A 21,394-nucleotide genomic window follows, 5' to 3' on the forward strand; every position below is an offset into this window, starting at 1 on the left:
TGAAAGAGTATTTCACGCATGGTGATAATTATTCAATATAAATATAAGCAGAGTACCTAATTTAATAATGTTAAGAATATTAGTTCTGGGTACTTAGATATGACTTCTTGAAAGAACACTAGAGATGTAAGCAAAATTCCAGTGATTTGCATGCCCTACAGTCCTTAATCAAAAATGTTTGGACTAGATATTGGCATCCATGTCCCCTGCCCACCACCCCTCTTCTATGTAGTCTATATCTCAGGGGCTAGGGGAGTAAGAAACTGCATTTCTCATACTCCCTTTAGAAAGGATCCTGGTAGCCAGGCACAGTGGCTCACGCCTGTAATCCCAGCACTTTGGGAGGCTGAGGCGGGTGGATCACGAGGTCAGGAGATCGAGACCACTCTGGCTAACACAGTGAAACCCCCTCTCTACTAAAAATACAAAACATTAGCTGGGCGTGGTGGAGGGCGCCTGTAGTCCCAGCTACTCGGGTGGCTGAGGCAGGAGAATGGCGTGAATCCGGGAGGCGGAGCTTGCAGTGAGCCGAGATCGCGCCACTGCACTCCAGCCTGGGTGACAGAACAAGACTCCGTCTCAATAATAATAATAATAAATAGAAAGCGTTCTGGAAATGATTTAGGTTTTGCCAATTAAATGCACTTGAATGAGATCTGGAAGGCAGAAAAGAGGTAGTGGCCATCTTCCTGCAGTAATAGCAGACAAGGAGGCTCTGACAAAAATGAACAGTCAGATTAGCACATGTCTGGGTGTGTTTCACTTTGTCTTACTGTAAGGGTTGACAAACTAGGGCCTGCAGGCCAGGTCTGACCCATAGCCTGTTTTTTTTGTAAATAAAATTCTGGTGAAACACAGCCACTTCCACTTGTTTACGTACTGCCAAGGCTGCTTTTGCACTATATGGCAGAGTTGAGTGGTTGCAACAGAATCTGTATGGTTACAAAGCCTAAAAAATATTGACTCTGTGGTCCTTTAGAGAAAATGTTTGCTGACGCTGCTCTACTGTGCTGCCCTCAGCAGCAGCAATGGCAGCAGAAGCAGAAATACTGATCTTGAAATTATAAGTCCAGTGTTGCCCCTCAACTTCTGTTCCTGCTGCCCTTTCTAATGATTTTACAAGCATCTAATTTCTCACAGTAAATTCCTTTCTACTTGAAATACCTAGAGGGACTGCTATTGCAACTAGTGACTGATAGTTCTTTCTTTTCCTTTCACATGAAGCCTGAACCTGGCAACAATGTGTGGCTAAAGAGGCCAAAAATCAAAAAGCACAAAGTTTTAATCCTATTAGCATAAGACAAATATCACAGAGCAACTTTCCTAGGAAAATATGTAACATACCTGACTCTCATCATCCAATTAGCTCTTTAGAAATTCTATCTAGCCTTTAGGAATTGTCTACTGAGAGGCCAGCCTGATCAGAAAGTTAGAGCAGAAGCTAAAATAACATCAGAACAAACCATTTCTGAGATTGTTTGGATTATCTCCAGGGAAGATACAGCAAAATTTATAAGGTTCAATATTTTAAGAGAAAATAATGATGATATTAACCTTTATGTCTATATGATGAGTTTCCACTGGACACAAGAGTTTTTGCATCCCACTTCTTGCCTGACCAATTGTCCAGTAGCCCATGAACGTCTGTTCTGGCAGAGGCAACCTGTTAAGGATGATTTGCAAAGTAAACATTTCTTATTGTATCCAAGTCACAGAAAAAAAAATAACAAGCCATCTATTACCAACCATACAAATAAATTTGAAGAACGCTTTACTTAGAAGTGAGTTATATTTCATTTCATTAAAAGACAGTGTATAAAATCATGTTTAAAATATACTTTAAGACAAAAAAGATCCCACATTTCAGAAACTCAGAAGGTAAGGCAAGGTCCTTTTTTTACCTTAATGACAAATATAATTGATTTACATACATACTCCTTTGAATTGTAGTAATTTAACATCTACGTTTCTGGTAGAGTATAGGAAAACTTTTTCTAAAAATTGGAGCAATCTATCAATTTTTTCAGTCTATTCTTTTTTTTGAGACGGAGTTTCACTCTTGTTGCCCAGGCTGGAGTGCAATTGTGCGATATAGGCTCACCGCAACCTCCGCCTCCTGGGTTCAAGCAATTCTTTTGTTTTAGCCTTCCTGAGTAACTGGGATTACAGGCATGCACCACCACACCTGGCTAATTTTGTATTTTTAGTAGAGGTGGGGTTTCTCCATGTTGGTCAGGCTGGTCTCGACCTCAGGTGATCTGCCTGCCTTGGCCTCCCAAAGTGCTGGGATTACAGGCATGAGCCACCGCGCCCAGCCTATTCTTTTAAATTTGGAATCAAATAATAAAGAGTACATGATACTACTAGTCTCACTTTGTATGTTGTATACGGCAAGTTTCATAGGCTTTATTTGGGCATCTTAATTTTTTTACTTTGAATTAAAACATAAAGTACATACTAAAATGTCCAGATAAATACGTCAGCTCTGCACGCATGTGTAACCAGTACCCAAAGAGGTAGAGCATTACTGGAATCCAGAAACACCTGTGGGGCCACTTTCAGCACTAACCCACCAAGGGAGCTATATGCTGATTTCTAATGCAATCATTCTGTATTTAGATTCCCTTTTATTTAAAATGACTTTCAGATAAGGTGATTTGCCAAAACCAACATGGCAATACTAAAGTATAAAACAGCAGATAATTTTTTTTAAGTCTTCATTTTTTTTTCTTTGAGACAGGGTCTCACTCTGTCACCCAGGCTGGAGGGCAGTAGTGCAATCACAGCTCACTGCATCCTTGAACTTCTGGACTCATGATCCTCCCACCTCGTCCTCCTGATTAGCAGGAACTACAGGCATGCAAAACTATGCCTGGTTAATTTTTTTATTTTTAATTTTTAGTAGAAGTAGTAGAAGCAGGGTCTTGCTGTGTTGCCCAGGCTGGTCTCAAACTTCTGGACTCAAGTGATCCTCCTGCTTCAGCCTCCAAAAGTGCTGGGATTACAAGTGTAAGCCAAGTCTTCACTTTTTAATCATACTATCTTTTATTCAAGTCTTTAAAATAGGAACCATTGATTTGTCATTTAATGCATTAGAAATTTAGTGATTCAGAGTTAAAAGCTCTCTAAAAATAAAATGCACATGGTTACAAATTGAAATGTATCCTTGGAATGAGTTTGATGATCATTAAAAGAACACATGTTTATATTGAGAAATTATTTTATTTACAGTAAAAAAGTAGTCTGACATAATATTTCCATATGCTTAATAAGATCATGTAAGGCTAAGATTTTTTTTTGCATAAAATAATGGAAGCAAACATTCTAGTAGAATATGCTTTTCGTCCCTTTTGAATGCTAATGTTTATCACAAGAGGAAAGAAATTAAAAAGAAACTAACACTGAAATTCTTCTAAGTCATATGACATAAATCTCTCAAAAGTACACACACACACTTTTGAATCTATCGTCTAAAATATATTTTAAGTATCTGGACAATTATCTCAATCGGTGACCCACTTACTCCCATCTTTTTACCAGGAAAGAATGTGTGTGTGCAGGGGGTCAGGAGGAGGGTACTGAATTAGGGGAATAAAGGGGTCTTACAATTACTGTTTTCTTTTTTTTGAATGTAATAAAAATACATTTCTGTGTTAACAGGCCAGATCTTGAAAACATAGACTGGGATCTCTCTTTTAGTCTAGGGAATAAACTGTATTTTACACTTGCTTTCAGCAGTTCACCGAAGGAGAATTGGGGCTCCAAATGTAGAAACAGAAAAATAAAAGAAACAGATACACTTAATATTCTGCCAGCATAGAAGACATAATGTAACAGAGTGCAAGAGATTTGGGTTTTAGTTCTAGTTCTTTTATTAACCTGCTATATAAACTTGGGAAGGGGAAAGTCCATCGTTTTCTCTAAGTATTAATTTCTTTCTTTTTTTGCCTTTTTGACTTTGCTTGATATTAATTTCTTCATTTGTGAAATGAAGGGAATGATCTGTTAAGTTCCTTACAGCTTGGGGAGTCTGTGATGATCAAGGAAGAGAGTAGAGGAGTGTCACTGGTAAGTTTTATAGTCTTGCATTGTCTTGATACTCTGAAGTGAAAATAAATAATCAGAATGAAAATATCTATACTTACCAACAGAACAGATCCCCTGATAGATACACATGCTTTATTAAAGCATATAAAAACAAACTCTGGATACATCCCAAATTGGTTCTTTGAAGACAACAGAAACAGTTTCACATCTTGAAATTTAATTTAATTCAGGGGAGATCATTAATTAAATGATCTTTGGTTGATACCTAGCCTAAAAAATTGATCTAATATATTCTTTCATAAATCTTACAAAACTATCATACAAATGCTTTACAAAAAACCCTTCATCCATTTGAGGAAAAGTAAATTTGCTCAACTTTCAGGTTTTACTGACAATGCCAGGCATGTTCATAAAATCTGGTTTGAACTTGCCAACTCATTCTAAATAACAGTCATGGAAATTATATGTTGCCTGGTTCTATATATAAATAGCACTGGCTGTTTGGTTGGCAGGGTATGGGAAGGACCTTCAGGTACCCTATATAGAATCTATTCCAGAACCACATAACATGATGCTATTGGCAATAATAACTAAACTGAAAGACACATAACACAGGGTGTCCTGGAGTTACACAATCAAACTGACACCATTCTGTCCCTTGGTAACATGGGGTATTATTGTTTCTGGACTATTACTGTAGGCTCTAGGCTGGCCAAACTGAGGTAAACCCAAGCCCCTCATTTATTTTCTACTACTAAGACCTCTGAATAAGCTGTGGGAAAATTTGACCATTACTAACTTTCTCTCCCTTGGTAAGTTAGTAGTCAGGGGAAAGCGGAAGCATTATATTATACGTGAGCAAGCTTTGGAATTTGAAACATAATCAACATTAATTTAGGGGAAACTCTAAATAACCAGTTAGCAAAAGCCCCTCTATTCTCTTAGTGAACTATGTCATCCAACTCTGACCAGACTTAAGTTTTAATATCTGATTAAAACAATAATGGCATTTTCCATGGCTTTAAGACTTTGTCACTTGTATTGTTTAACTTTGTTAAAGTCCCAGCTAGAATGATGTGTGAATTTGATTTCATAGGGAAGGAGGAGGAACTTAAGGCCCATAAATAGCACTGCTTTTTATCTTCAATGTCATTCATGAATTTATGTTTTTTTAAAACAGCGAAGTATTTTAGTTCCTATGTTTGGTGTTTCTTAATCCCTTGTGGAAATGATAATAAGGATCTGGAAGTAAAAGTTTGGACTAAAAGAAAGGTGAGTGTTGCAATTATGACTCAGGTCAAATTATAGTACTTGAGCAAATTACAGAAAGAATAAAAAAGGTTTTCTTTTTTTTAAAACACACATACAATTCATAACATGATGCATATGGACACTAAAGTCAAGTACTATAGTCTGAATGACATGCAAGAGATTTGTCTAAGATTGCTTCCATAAATTGGTGAGCTGGGTTTTAAAGAGTATGTTCTGGCAAATTTCTGCCTTCTCTGAACATTTGCCAACACTATTTTTGGAATATGAAAGAAAACACATGAAAAAGATTTGGATCTTTCTAGGGGCATTATGCAATTGGAAGTTGTTGACATACCTATTATCAACAATTCCTAAAACATTTCCTTACCACAAGAACTACTAATTTTCATGGGAATAATGGAACCCTTCAGGGCTGTTCCACCAACTTCCAAAAATTCAACAATTACTACCATCTTTGAGAAGAAAAATAACAACTCCAATTTTAGCAGGCCTCACTCATTCCTGATGTTTTAAATCTAACTTCTGGCAAAAATTAAGTTGGGTTGTCCAACAAAGTTCACTGGAGCCTTTCATGGAATAGCCCTGACTAATAATTCTGGCTTTGTGCTCATCCCTTCCTCTCAGTCTCAGCTACCTCAAACTCTTACTTGCTATTCCTGAACATGCTATGCATTTCATGCTTCCAGGAGGCCATTACCTCCACTTAGAATTCCTTTCTGCTCCAGCCTCCTTGGTGAAATCCTTCTTATTCCCAAGTGCCAATTCAAATGTTATGCCCACTTGCATTACTCCTCACTCCTCTATATTCCTTTCTGGGAAAAATGAATTCCTTACATTTCTGGGTTTCCACATAAATTTATACATACAAAACTCCTAGAAACTCTTAGAATAAAGTTCTACAGAATCTGTAATTTTCACATTAAAGACCTGAGAGAGAAAAAAATTTAGAGAGCAGGTCAGAACTAAGAAATCCCTTAAAATATTTTCATATGTACTAAAAGAAAAAGCCAGCACATTAAAGAGAGATGCCCCTTTACATACTTTAGTAACAATGGATACCATTATTAATTCCCAGTAATATGTTTCTTTATTTGCTAGAAACTTCAGAATGTCACTTCCCTACGGTCTCACAGGATGTTGGTAAGTTAATTTTGCTTTGCTACAAATGACGTATATGTGAGTATCTGTACATATTTTCCCTTTCTGTGCTTGGTTCTGCATTTAGAAATTAGGGCTTCCACTTCATAACTTAGACTTGTATACTTCTGCCACCTAGGTCCAGAAGAGATCACAGAAATGCAGAGTAATCTAGATTTATGAGATGGAAGATTTTGGGAAATTTGCTATTCTTGGCAGGCACTTCTCAAATATACTCCCCGATACCCAGAACGACACTGTAGTCTAGTGCTGTTGCCCAGCGTCACTCAGTGCCAATGCAGACGTTGTCAGCTTGCTCCACACATCTCTGGCTCTCTTCCTCCTCACGGAAGTTGCAAGACTACAGTTCTGGGGCCAGGGTTTCCTTTCCTTAATCTTTCTTCACGTTTCACTGAAAAAATGTCTTCTCTCTGCCATCTGCTTTATCAGCTGCATCTTAGTATTTTCTAATCTAACGTTCTTTCCTTTTCTAATCATCCACAACAAGATAACTGGGACTGAAACTCTCCCAGTTGTTGAAAACTTTCCCAGAGACAGATTTCCTGTATTTCTCACAAGAAGGACTCACAGGATGAAAACCCTACTGTGAATATAGCACTTTGAATATAACATTGCATAATAAGGTTGGTAGTTTTACATGTTTTCCTTACTAGAGTGTTAATGCATCGAGAGTAAGCTTTACATCTTATTCATTTGGATCTCTAGTATTCAGAATCCATCAGTTCTGCCACCTAATCCTCTCTTGCTGTTGTACTTCTATTTCATTGCCACCACCACAATGTGGGCCTCATTCTTCATCACCTGGGTTACTGCAACTGCTTTGCAACAGGTCTTCCTGCCTTTAGGTTCACCGCCTTTCAGTTTATTACCTTTAGAAAACCAAAGAGGAGGAGTCTTTTTAAATTAGAAAGGTAACCATGTTGTTCTCTGATTGAAACTCTGATCTCTTTCTTTCAGCCTCACCATTCAGCATGCTCTCACTTAACCTTGAGTTAGTTGCCAAACAGTCTTTAGTTTCCAAAATGCACCATGTTTTCTTAAAATGTCTCCAGTGTTCTTCGCTTCTTTATTTGCCTGGAGAATACTTTAATGATTCGGCCTCTCTCTCTTCACTGACTCTTCCCCAGGGCAGATGGCTGCAATCCTGAGTCTTGGTTCCCTCTTGTGGGGCTCTAACTTCACATGAGTCACTCTGTCTCTCTCTCTCTCTCTTTTTTTTTTTTTTTAAGGAAACAGGGTCTAGCTATGTTGCCCAACTGGAGTGCACTGGCTCTTCATAGGTGCAATCATCGTGCTCCACAGCCTTGAACTTACAGGCTCAAGGAATCCTCCTGCCTTAGCCTCCTGAGTAGCTGGGACTACAGGCATGCACCACCACTCCTGGCTACAAGTCAATCTTTCACTTGACAGCTTTCCCAGTTAATTGTGATGGCTTCAAAGGCAGATGATAAGTCTTCATCACCTTTGTAATTCACACTCCCTATACGCTGTTTACCACTAAGTAAGTGTCTGGTAAATGAAAGAATGTTTGGTTATATTATAACTGCCAACATTTTGACCTACTTGTTTCTCATCTCAATGGCAACTTGCAAACTACTATGGTAAATTTTCGCTTTGCATTCTGATTACATGTCAACCATCTCTTTCACTTACAAGCCTCAACGAATGATGCACTCTACTTTGCAGGTTTATTTAGAAATGATAGCTACAGGTGGGGATTGGTGATTTCTATTCAGCTAGGAGACAGGCTCTCATAAAACATCACTTTTAAATGCTTAAGGGATCAAGAATCATTCTGTGCTACTGCATGCATGAGAGAAGATTCACAGATCTTGAAAGTTTCTATGTAGATTTGATATTTTCTTATTTTTTGTATCCCCATAAATGAGCTAAAAGCAAATGGAATAGCTGTGAAGCTACTTCATAATATGCCAAGAGAATACAAGGCAAAGACTATGACAATATAAAACTCATCACCACTCTTCTGCTTATGACACTTTTGAGGTGTCATTAAGTAGACCTTATCATTTTTGAAACTAACAGCTCTTTTCTGAAATGAAATTAAATAGTCATTCAGAGTGGAATTGTACACCTTAGAACTCCATGATCAACATCATGAACTTATTTGAAAAAACTATGATTACAAAAGGAAAATTATGGCATATAATAGTTTGGGAAAATGAAAGAAAGGCACAAAACTTTAAACAAAGGATATTTTATGTTAGTATGATAAACAGTAAATTGATAATCATTCGGACTTTCAAAGAGAAATCTAATAAAAGTATTCCAAAGAGAGGCCCTGGCAGGGGTGTTCTTTTTGATGCCTCTGATACTTTGAAGACTCCATAGTTGTTCTCTGTTAGAGAAGTAGCAGCTGCTACTGATGGCAGAACTATGTAAACTTTTAAAGCAGAAAACCAATTCTAGGCAGATATCCTTTCAAGGACAAATTCAAAAGAGATGAAGCTTTCTATCTGCAAATATGCACATCTGGCACTGCTCTGAAAAGATAAATACTAAGTACAATCCTGTAACACACACTGAAGTACACACAAATGAACACACAATCTCAGCTACTTTAATCAGGAGTAATACTCAAATATTAACAGAATTGAGGGCAAAGAACTTGGAGCACAGAGAATGAATATTTAAATATTTTATAGAATGTGTGTCTCCTAGAGAAGGCAGGGAGAGAAAAACACATGAAGGTAACTTCAGAGGATATAGACAATTTTTCTGTATGCTTATTCTTAAAATTACCACAATCTTTGAGAAGAGTCTATAAATTTGTGTTCCAAATCAAGAAGAAATGATGGCTAGTACACTTCTTATATATGGTGGTCATACAAAATTTTCTAAGGTTTTTATTTTTCTAAGTGAATCACCTTGTGTTTTATTTCTTGATCCTGCATATGTCACAAGAAAAGAAAAATTAAATGAGAATGAAGAGGTCTCCAAAATGATCTCTGTTGTGCCAAAAGTCTCTATTTATCTGCTTTGTGGTTACTCTTCAATTTGAACTATGGCTAAAATCGAAGCATCTGAATCTGTTATAACTCCTTGAAGAATAAGAATTTGTATATTATATGTACATGACATCATGGTCAATGATGAGTTCCAAGTTGGTTACTAAAAATCCCAAGGTCCTTTTAAGCCAAAACTATTGATAATTTTCAATATCTAAATAACTAATCTGATTTAGAAATTCCCTATCATCTACATATCAATCTGTTTATATCATCCTTAGAATTGGAATATTACATATAGCCCAGCTCTACCCCTGCTTTCTAACCTCCAGCAAGCTATGTAACTTCTCTGTGCCTCAAATTCCTCATCTACAAGATGCAATAATATTATATATATGCCATAGGTCTGCTGTGAGGATTATATAAATTTATGTAAAGAAAGTGCTTGGAAATATGTCTGGTACTTAGTTATCTATAAATGTTCCTACTACCATCATCAATATTATTGTACTACCATCATTATTACCATTATTATGAAATATAATCATAACATTGTTATTATAATTATATTTAGAAGTAGAGTATTTACATTTCATTGTTGATCTATGAAATGACAATTTTCCCATCTTAAGAACTGTAAAGTAAGAGTGACATACAAATTTAAGATAAAATAGTGTATAAGTTTCTTAAAATGGAAATTTGGTGGAAAAGACAGCATTTTTTTTTCTTTCTTTAAAACAAATGTTTTCCCAGTATAGCAGATTTCATAAATTATTCTGAAACACACTTTTTAATTTGGAAGTGCTAATGTGCTAGCAGTATGTTTATTCCCAAATAAAAGAAAGTTCAGACATAAAAGTTCACTTGAGGAAAAAACAGGCAAACTTTGCTTTAAAGTTTATATTTATAGTTGTCTATATTTAAGTATAGTAGATAATCTATGGCTTTGGTTGGATGTTTGGACCTAATTCTCTTTAAATATATATGTTACAAAGATATTTCCAATAATAACGTTTAAAATTCAAGAGTTTCCATTTTAACGTAAATCCTCCTATCTCTCCCTACAATACTGACAAAATGACATTAATACACGCAACACACACATACAGCATCAATTGTCTTGTTTCTCTATAGGACAAATTCCCATTTTGAGTGTGAGGATGATCATCTTTTCTTGATTCATAGATGGCATACAGTTGTTTCTCTACAGGACAAATGTCACAGAATTAAATTCAACTCCCATATAAAGCATAATATTCGTATTTTTAAAAATAATTTCTCCCAGTGTACTTCCTTATTTAGCTATGTTTGCCTTCTCTTGGCATGTCCTTTCCCATATATTAGAAATTTACAAGAGGAGCAATAACAAACCTCAGGAAGTACTAGTGGAAAGGGGCAAACGCAGTGGGTGGGTGGGGTCTAGGTAGCCAATTCTGATCCTGGTACTAAGGTCTGGGAATATATTTGTAGATAAGGAAGAAGAGCTCCATTATTGCAGGATCAAGTAAAATAAAATAACCACCCAATAAGGCTCAAAGTCTAAAAATACCAGGTTTAGCAAAAGTTTACTAAAGAAGACAAGTTAAATTCACCTCATCACATTGGGCCTTTAAAAAATGTGCAGAGACCTGTGAGATAGATAACATCGCTGCACTCTTTAGGAGAACAAAAGGGAAAGTGACAGCATCTCTCTTTTTGGGAATTTTGCAAAACAACACAAAAATAACATCACCACTACTGAACAGACAAGTATATTCTGATTTCAGTTGAGGAAGAAGGTGCTACAGACAACTACACAAACAGTGGTTTAGTATTATCTCAGCCCATGTAAAAAAAATTCCCTCTTCTAGAACATCTGCCTTATATCTGTTTTTAGCTATATGTAGTGGGTGGCCAATTATCTTTCCATCCCCACCCTGAGTGTGGGTATGATCATCTTGTTCTAGTTTCAGTGTAACTTTACTCCCATCAATAGGCATTGCAGTCGGATTAGAGAACATGAAAATTAAGTTGTAGTGAGAACTGTTCATTCAGGGCAAAAAGATACTAATAGTTTTAAACCATTTTATCCTTCTTCCTTAGGAACTGAAATCCAATGTGTATCTTCCCCACTAACAGTACCTGCAGAGCTGGGTAGAAGTAGCCTAGAAGAATTGGTTTAGCAAAAGGTCTAGAAAAGTCAAAGTGAAATCAAAGACTGCATGGGGAAGACTAACTTCTCAGCGGTCTATGTGATTACCATCAACAGTACACCACTTGGGGGGCGGGGCGGAGAGGGGGAATGAAAAGTGTTAGTATCACATATTTTTATGTTGGTTTTTACAGATGAGATAAACATTAAGAATATATTAAAATTCAAAGGATGTTAGAATAGAAAGGAACCTTACTGATGATCTACAATGAAGATAATCACATATTCTGGCTTGGCCAGGGCAGTCTTATTTTACACTCTTTTTATAGAATTATTGTCAACAGCTCCCCCTGCCTTTCTCAAGAATGTCCTGATTTAGATGGTAAATCAAATATTTTTAAAAATAATTTCTCCCAGTGTACTTAATATTTTAAAATATTAAAATATTTAAAAATATTTTTTAAATATTTAAAAAAAATCAAATAGATATGCTATTTATAAGAAAAGGCCCTCTATACCAATAGAGAATTAATTAAGTAACTTCTCTAAATTCAAATGACCAAAACAGAATGGTGAGCTCTTTGAGGGCTCTTTTCACCTGTTTTTCCATGTCTGATCCAGGCAGACAGGTGAACATATGACTAACTGCTAAATTCCCAGGCCATTACTTTGTTCACTTCGTCATCCTACTCTCTCTAAGTACAAGGCTGATAATTTGATAGAAATTGCTATGGAACCTGTGAATTTTGTGAAGGGCAATAAAAGAACACTACTTTTGAGTTGCCTAAGTTATTGCAATTAACAGATGAGGAAAAAATTGCTCTGAATGACTGTGGAAATTACAACCTACTATGAGCTCCTTCTAAAAGGAAAATTCACTCTTCCTTCACATCTGCTTAAGTCTATTTCTAGCTATATGCGGTTGGGGGACAACTAGTTGTTTCCATCCCCTTGTAATGCAAGAGTGTCACCAACTTGTTTCCAGGCTCAAAGTACTTTTGCTTCTACTCATAAGTACTAGAGTTACAATTAACTTGCCATAGCAAGAATTTTTCTGTTTAGAACTGAGGATGACAATGAATAAGTTAAACCATTTTTAGTTTCTTCCTTAGAAACTAAAATTGCTTTCGAAGTAAAAATTTTCTCATGATTAACCTTACCAATTAACATGTATTTTAATTTTTATTTATAGTCGTACAAGAGTAGAAAAAGAAATTGTTTTAAAATCACGAGCTTAGTTCCCATAAAGTCAGTACTCTAATTATATAAATTTGTTAATGGTAATAAAAGCCATCTTATTTCCAGCTAAAAATAAAGAGAGTTTACAAAAAGGAAGTAAATAACTTAAGTTTGCATATTAAAGAAAATTTCTAATAGAAATCTTGCATATTAAAGAGAATTTCTTGAACTCTCTTATACAGACAATATGTTATACCCATTAAATTACTGACCTAGTTTCAAATGCCCATAAGGACTGCTAATCAATCAATAAAATAGCATTGTGCCAAAAAGATGTGTGCATTTGCAATTGCCACCCGGTCATTTTTCTGGAAAATAATTTACTTATTCATTAATAATATAAACCAATGCACGGATAATATAATTTCTAAGATAAGTCCATCTTGTTCTTTTAACACAGAAGGGAAATATTTGTTTCTCTTTTAAAAGTTCCTGATACTTTAATAATTTATGTCTATTGGCATATATCCTGACAAGTTTTTATAATGACTTCAAAGAATCAATAAATGTGGATGAGTATACACCTTGGAGATTTTATATATACATATATGCACCTTTTTTTTTGCTAATCACTGACTTATATTTATATATAATCAGTGATTTATATTTACATTTAACACATTTTTTCTACAGAAAGATAGTGTCTCCTATTTGGGGCTAAAATTGAACAGTAATTTAAAAGTGATTATTATCCCCTATGAATTTATAATTAACTATTTTTATAGACAAAGATGGTATTAGATGCATTATCCGTAAGTTAGGCATATTGAAAACTATTTTCTAATGAATTTGTGCTGACTTAATTACTCTACTGAAAAATTCTGTCAATTACTTTTCTGGTCAACACCATATGTGCAAGATTCTTAACTAACATTAAGTAGCAGCCTATGATTGTAAAATAAAGGGTAGGCAACCAGCTCGCATGAAATAAACCCACCAGTTCTTACTACCTCTTTCATCTATGAAGCTGACATAAGTAACCAAAAATCTCTCTAGTTAACATGATCATAAATTTAGAAAATTATCATAAGGAAAACTATATAGTACGGAAATAAGAACATATCAACTAAATGTACATTATCTCTTTATGTGGTTTTCATGTTTGTACAATGGTGTGCACTGGATTATGAAATAGTAATACTCATAGTAATTCAACAAAAGGACTGAGACTGTTAAAGAAACAAATATTTCCCTTTATTTGACTGTATTACATCTACTCATGGGACATACATAATAATCAAAATTTTCAATTTACAGGCCTATAAATAATGCTATTTAACTGAAAAGCAGCCAGCAAATAGCAACATATACATATATTTGAAAAGCTTACTCATAAAAGTAATTTCTATAGCAAATCAGTTTTGTAGAATGCAATGGTAAATCAAGAACTATCAGCATTTAAAAATCAGAATAATACTGATCAACAGTGAATTTGCCTTACTCCTTTGCCAGTTGCACACTGGTAGGCTTTGCTCCAATAGGTATCCCATATTTGTGTAATGTGTTAATCAATATCTCCCTCATGTCGTTGTTGTAGGAATCAAAGTCAAACACATTTCGAACTACACTGGAGAGACCTTCAGTGGGAAATTTCTGTATTAAAAAAAAAATTCCCTTATTATGCATGTGATAAAATATACAACATTATAAAGATTTATGAAATGGATAGGACAATAATGATCAAACGAACTATAGCAGAAATTTACTGGCCTTGTCAGATAAGCGGGTAGTAGAAATGTAGACATTTTTCTCTTTTAATGTTTGCTCAGATGACTTAACAATATTTTCCTTTTTAAATAAATGCCAGAATTTGAGGGGGAACAGTTCCTCCTCTCAAATGTTAGAGCAGTGCCTAGATCCTGGTGTCAGTGATTGTCACTGCTTTCTGAAATCTCCTGCCTTTAATATGAGTACCAGATCAAACAGTTAAAAAATGCTAGTTAAGTAAAGGAGCATGTTAAATATCTATACAGAAGTTTTCAGAAAAGTCGGTCTGTGAGTAAATGAAGAAGAAAATATAAAGCAACAAGAAAAGAAGGAAAGAACATTAAAAAGGACAAACAACAGAGAAACAGGGAGCAGTAGAGGGCAAGAAAACAAGTATGACTACAACTGAATTTACACTGCTCATGTCCTCTGAGTCCTTTCCTGGGTCTGCTTTGATTTTCTTTAGGTGATGGGTTCTGAGCTGGCTGAATTGGACTTATGGTTTTATAGGCAGAACAAAGCTTTTATTTTTAATCTTGTTTTTTCCATATGTTTTTAATAGACAAATAATAACTGTATATATTTATGGGGTACAATGTGATATTCCAATGTATGTATGCCTTACAGAACGGTTAAATCACACTAATATATCCATCATTTAACACACTTTATGGTACAACCATTACTTAAAATCTACTTTCTCAGCAATTTCAAAATACACATTACATTGTTATTAACTACAGTTACCATGCCGTGCAATAGATCTCAAAAACTTATTTCTCCTGTCTAACTGGAACTTTGTATCCTTGGATCAACATCTTCCCCTCTGTGTACTCTCCCCACCCCACCTTTCTACTTTTCTTTCTAGGGTTTTCTTGGAGGGTTGGGGATAGGGCGGAGGTCAAGAGTTGTTGGGTTGTGACTGTTAGCTTGGAGACCCTTATTTGTTCTGTAAGTAAGACTTACATCATTTTGTATTTGTTTGTTTTATTTAGTAAGGTGGAGAACACATTGTACATTGTCGCAGGAAACTTCATTCTCCTGCCTACTCTATCTCATAAAATTTTCTTGCAGTATTTACAGGTATTTAATCAGTACTGTTAGTTCCTACTCTGTTTGCTGTTGTCTCCATGTGATTTGTTTCAAAATAAAAACATTTTTTACTCACATACCACATGCTTGTTGTAAAAAGCCTAATAACAGAACAGGAAGGTTTCCCCACTGACTCACTCTCTTGCCTCACCTGCCCTCTAACAACGGCCTTCCACCAAATTTCCTAACTCCTCAGTAATGACTGAAGACTTTGCCAAAGTTAATTTAAAAGCTGAACAGATAATAATGTTCATTGGCCTACTATATTTATAACTTAGATTATAAACATTTCAAGTTATGTAATCTGACTCATTATTATATTTATGGAAATTAAAAACTCTGGTACGAACTGTACAGTCTGAAAAAATAAAAAATAAAGAAGAAGAGAGTGATGGCTCTTATGTACAGGTGTGTGCCATACCTACCTGTAAATGTTTGACTATGTTGACAACTTCTCTGGTAGAATAAGGATAGTTAATAATCCCTTGGTCAGCCAAACTCCTCAGCTCTCCAAAGGCAGCCACAAGCTTCTGAAGGATGGGCTCAGGCACATTTGGTCCATACTGTCTGAGCATCTCGAGCTCCGAGTGGGGTTTGGGGTTATCAACTGCATGGCAGCTAAAAATATCACCTAAAGGGGAGAAAAGACTCACATTCAGCACACAACGAATCCATTACGATGTCACAGGAAAAAATGGAATGGTTGTTTAAAGAGCCATTGGTTGCTCATCGAAGCATAGAATGCCCATCCAACAATAGGATGGTACAGAGAAGAAAGCAAATGACTGAGGCAAAAGAAAAGAAAACCGGGTGATGGATGGTTTATCTCCATGAATTTATTTTTGTTAAAAAATTTACGTAATACTTGAATACATGTTCATGGGAAGATATTCCAATACAAAGAGGAAAAAAAATTCTCCTTTAAGTCTCTGCCAATGCCACTCCCTCCCCCAAAAGCACTGAGTCTTAATGTTCAGTGTATTTATTTTTCCAGACCTGTATTAGTACTTCTTAAAAAAATGCACATACACAAACAGAGTTTAGATAATTTATTCCTTTTCTATTAATGGGAATATATTCTTCAAATGGTTCTGAGACAACCTTTTCAACTTCAACAGATGTTGAGTATCTTCAAAAATTATATACATCTATCTCATAAAAATGCTGCTTTATGCACTAAAAAAGGGAGAATTAGTAGCATCACTCTTTAAACAATCTGTATCTTGTGCAGATTTATAGAATACACTTTAGAGTATTTGGTAAAGTAAACCTGTAGAGATATTGTCTAAATTAAAATCAAGAAAAAGAATATAGAAACATAATATTTCGTCTGTAATTCAGAGAAAAGAGAATGTACTAGAAAAATAATTCTATGATTCATAATCTGAGAGACCAGGGATCAAAGGAAGTAAAAGTAAATAGACTTACATTATTTAATATATTCATTTTAGAAAATGACGATATCTAGTAAGGTAGCAATAAGATCTTACTTTGATTTAGGAACCATTTGAACAATTATTTTGTATGTGTGTATTTAAAAGCAATTGAATAAAATGAAAGCCATGATATCTTCAACATTTTATCTCATATACTAAAGCTTTTCAAATACAAAGGTGAAGAATGGCTTTTGCCTTTTTTGCTGGAAATAAAACCTATCACTAACCTAAAAAGATAATTGACCCCTCATTCATTCACTCATCAAATCATGATTAATGAGGACAGTAGAAATGGTGATGATGGGGGAGGTCAGTCAGGTAAACCTCATGAGAAGGTAACATCTGAGCAAATGTTGATACCTGGGGGAAGAGCATTACAGGCAGCTGGTACAGCTAATCCAAAGACCTTAAGGCAGGCATACCTGGCATGTGGAAGGATGAGGCAGGAGAGCAGAGTAGATGGAATAGAGGAAGTGGATAGAGCAGCACCAAGCAGTACAGGACATGTGGTTACAGACATAGAAGGATGTGGGAGACATACTGTGTAGGATACTGAAAACTGTTGTAAATACTTGTACCTCTACTCAGAATACAATACGAAGCCACCAAGGATTTTAGCAGAGGCGTGGACTACTATGCTGTGAACAGACCACAAAAGGGCGTAGGAAGATAAATACCTTGTGAGCAGAGGCACTGACCACATTGACTGTATTTCCAAGAATATTTGTAGAGCACACAGTGCAGCCTTGGAAGATATATTCTCTCTCTCTCTCTCTCTCTCTCTCTCTGTAAGAAGGTAATTTGGGTTACCTAAGCTCAGGATTCCTCTTCTATAAGGCATCTCACTGTAAGTGCAGGTATCATTTGGCCCTCTTTCTGTTGCCCTGTGGGAACTGGGGCTTGAGGAAGCAGCACAAATGCTGATACTCTGACTACTGCTTTTGCTGAAGACTCATTCCTCTTTTGTCTCTGACTCAGGAGTCTAGTGTCTTCTTCCATGAAAGCCTTCTGTGGCAAGTTAACTTGTTAGCTTAAAAGTAGAGTAAACCCTTAGATATTTCACAGTTCAAGAATAAGGCTGGAAGCAGGGCGACCCATTAGGGAACTATTTGAAGTAATCCAGGTAAGAGATGATGGTGGTTCAGATCAGAATGGCGGCAAATGGAGGTGATGGGGAAAGCACGATAATTCTGAATATATTTCGAGGGTATAGCCAATAAGATTGCAGGATATATGGAAAAGAGCATAAGAGAAAGAGAGAAACAAAAAATGAATTTGGAGTTGTCATTAAGAGAGATTTACAAAAGACTATAAATTAGGTTTAAGAAAAAAAAAGTAAGTTCATCATGGACATGTTAAATTCAAGACAGGAGGTATTGAACTGGAAACTGGATATGAGTGTGAAGTTCAGGAGGAAGGTCTGGGCTGGAGATGAATATTTGGCAATAACTGGCATATAATTGGTAGTCTAAAACATGAGGCATTCTGATTTTATTAAAGGAATGAGTATAGATAGGTAAGAGGACCAGGGCCTGAGCCTTGGGACATTTTAACAAGCTCCAACAAATAAGGCTGAGCAGGAATAGTTATTAAGGTAAGAAACCAAGAACATACTTGAAGAAGTATTGGAAGTCAAGTGAAGGAAAATGCATCAAGGAGAAGAAAGTGCCTAACTGTATCAACTATATAATATATTAAATACTGCGGGTAGATTCAGTACAACGAGGACTAAGAATCAACCACTGGATTTAGCAAAAGAAAAGTCACTAATGACCTAGATAAGAACCATTTCTGTGGAGTAATGGGAGCAAAAATCTGATTAGAATGAATTTAAGTGAGGATGGTGCAGAAGAAATGGAAATTGCAAGTGTAGACAACTCTTTTGAGTACAAAGGACTGTGAGGAATTTTGTTACAAAGGAGAAGGAAAAAAAGTAGCAATAGGTGGCAAAAAGAGTAAGATTAAGAGGGGTGTGTGTGTGTGTGTGTGTGTGTGTGTGTTTTGAAGATGAAGGAAATAGCTTGATTGTTTGCAGATGGGAATAATGTAGGGAAGTTGCTGATACAGAAGAGGGAGGGCAGAACTGCTAGAGCAGCAACCTTCAGAAGGTGGGATCTGGTGCTCATCTGGAGGAACTCCCTCTAGATGGGAATGCAAACAGTTGACCTGCAACAAGTGGGAAAGCAGAACATCGTAGGTGGAAGACTTGGTTGTAGGAGTCTGTGGACATTCGTTTTTAATTGCTTTCATTTTTCTCAGTGCAGTAGGAAGACAGGAGAAAGTAACAGAAATCTAAAAGAAAGTCAGTAAACTGAATCCTGGTTAGCAATGGGAAAGGAATGAGACTGGTGGGAAAATGAAGGAGAATTTCCCTTTCCCCTCCATAAGCCCTTCTATATTTCAATCACTTGCAGTAATTGAATGTTCAAGTATTGTATAATTTTAAAACAAAAAGAAATTCATGCAGCAGTGTTGGAGCTGCGAGGAGAGAGAAGATAAGAATTATATGAGAAGAGGAAAGTGAAAGGTCTAGCAAAGCATGGTGTGATTGCATTTAGGGACACTTGAGGTCCACTGCTAAGAATGTGAAATGACATTGGTCAGTTTTGGGCTTTTTCTAACCACATTCAGCTGTACATGTGTAGGTTCAATGTTGTCAGAGAGTTGGCAGTAACCAGGGCGGAGGGGTTCCAAGTGCACAAGACAAGCTAAGAGAGAAACAGGGAAGCTGAAGAATATATGTAAGGGAGTCATAAATGTGAAAGATCATGGAATTGAAGCTAGGTAAGAAAAAAAAAAAAGCCTAGGTAAAGGAGAAGAAAATATATCAAGATGGGTAAGTGAAAAGGTGGTAGGATCAATGGATTGAAGCTTCTCACACATTTGAAGAGTTGTTGGAGTTGGTGTACTACAGGGAGTAGCTGGAAAGACTGGAGGTGGTGAATGCATGGATGAGATAAAAATCCCAAGGACAAATGAGGACAGAATAGGAATAGGAAACAGAAATTATAGAAGTGTCAGTTATAGAAACTAGCCATGAATGGCTAAGATATGGTATAGGACCGCTGGAATAAAAACATCCAAGGAGCCAAGAGGCCAGGGAGTTGGATGGGTCACATATGTATATATTGCAACCACTCCAAAAGAAGAGTAGGGTTGCAGAGAATGAAAGTGAGCAAAGGGCTAAAGATCAATAAGAAGTGACTAGGATGAATAGGGGTAGATAAGAGAAACAAGAGCAGACGGCACAGTATGAGGATTTGGAGGTGGATGGAAGATGGAGACAGAACAGAGAGTATTCTTACAGGCATTAGGAGTGACTTGGGGTATAAGGGGTGACCTATAAACAATAAAATAACTCAAACCTCTTTACAATTAGAAACAACTTTTCTTTGGTGTGTTTACATTATTACATTTCTAAGTGCATCAGTAATCTACGAATTGTTAGTAACTTTTAAGGTAACATCTGTACATAATAAAAACTACAAAACAGTATAACTGAGTATTTTATATTCCCATCCCTAACTTCCATTGCAAACAACGCCTTATCAGATTCTTGTGGACCTTTCTGGAGAAATTCTATGCATGTACAAGCATTTGCATGTATCCATCCCTCCTGCCTTTTCCAAAACACATGAACGGGTAAACTACTATACCCACTTTACTGACTTATTGTTTCAATTACTATTTTGAGTATTGATTTTTTTATAGCAGCATCAGTAAACTTATTCTCTGTTTTTAAACAGCTGCATAGCATTCTACTGTGTGGATACAAAAGAATTTCTTTATCCAGTCCCACTTAGATGGACATTAGGGTTGTTTGCATACTTTCTACTATAAACAATGCTATAGTGCCTATCCTTGTACTTAAACATTGTATAGGTAAATTCCTTGGATAAATTCCTTTATGGGTAATTGCTACATCAAAGATCCCACTCAGAGACTGGGCCTGCTTCACATTGAGTGTGAGAGTCCAGAATTATATACTTGCTATAGAGAAGAGAAGTCCTTCTTAAAGACTTTTGATGAGTAAGTTTATCCCAGGGCCTCTCCAATCAATGTGAATCAGTCTTCTCAGAGCTGACCTCAATCTTTTTCATGGTTAGGGGGATGTGACAAAAGTAAAACCATTTCTCATTTTGTGTTTTATTCCAAGAATTCCTAAACAACAAAGTATAGTGTAATGGTTTAAGAAAAAAGACTCTGGGATCAGATAGACTTAGATATGAAGCCCAAGTCCACCACTCATTATCCCAGACACTATCAAAAAATAATCTCTCTGGGCTGGGCAGGGTGGCTCACATCTGCAATCCCATCACTTTGGGAGGCCGAGGCAGGCGGATCAC

General features: G+C 36.2%; 1 protein-coding gene across 1 annotated transcript in view; it reads right to left on the reverse strand.

Annotated features, from left to right (window-relative positions):
- VWA8 (von Willebrand factor A domain containing 8) overlaps nucleotides 1-21,394 on the reverse strand; it is a 380,985-nt gene that overhangs the window by 132,136 nt on the left and 227,455 nt on the right. Inside the window, exons 25-27 of the mRNA XM_015120969.3 lie at nucleotides 16,038-16,243; nucleotides 14,255-14,406; nucleotides 1,555-1,663 (exon numbers count right to left, since the gene is read on the reverse strand). Coding sequence (XP_014976455.3) covers nucleotides 1,555-1,663; nucleotides 14,255-14,406; nucleotides 16,038-16,243 — 467 coding nt within the window. The remainder of the gene's footprint in view (nucleotides 1-1,554; nucleotides 1,664-14,254; nucleotides 14,407-16,037; nucleotides 16,244-21,394) is intronic.

This window comes from Macaca mulatta, chromosome 17 (genome assembly GCF_049350105.2).
Source record: "Macaca mulatta isolate MMU2019108-1 chromosome 17, T2T-MMU8v2.0, whole genome shotgun sequence".
Classification (NCBI taxonomy): Eukaryota; Metazoa; Chordata; class Mammalia; order Primates; family Cercopithecidae; genus Macaca; species Macaca mulatta.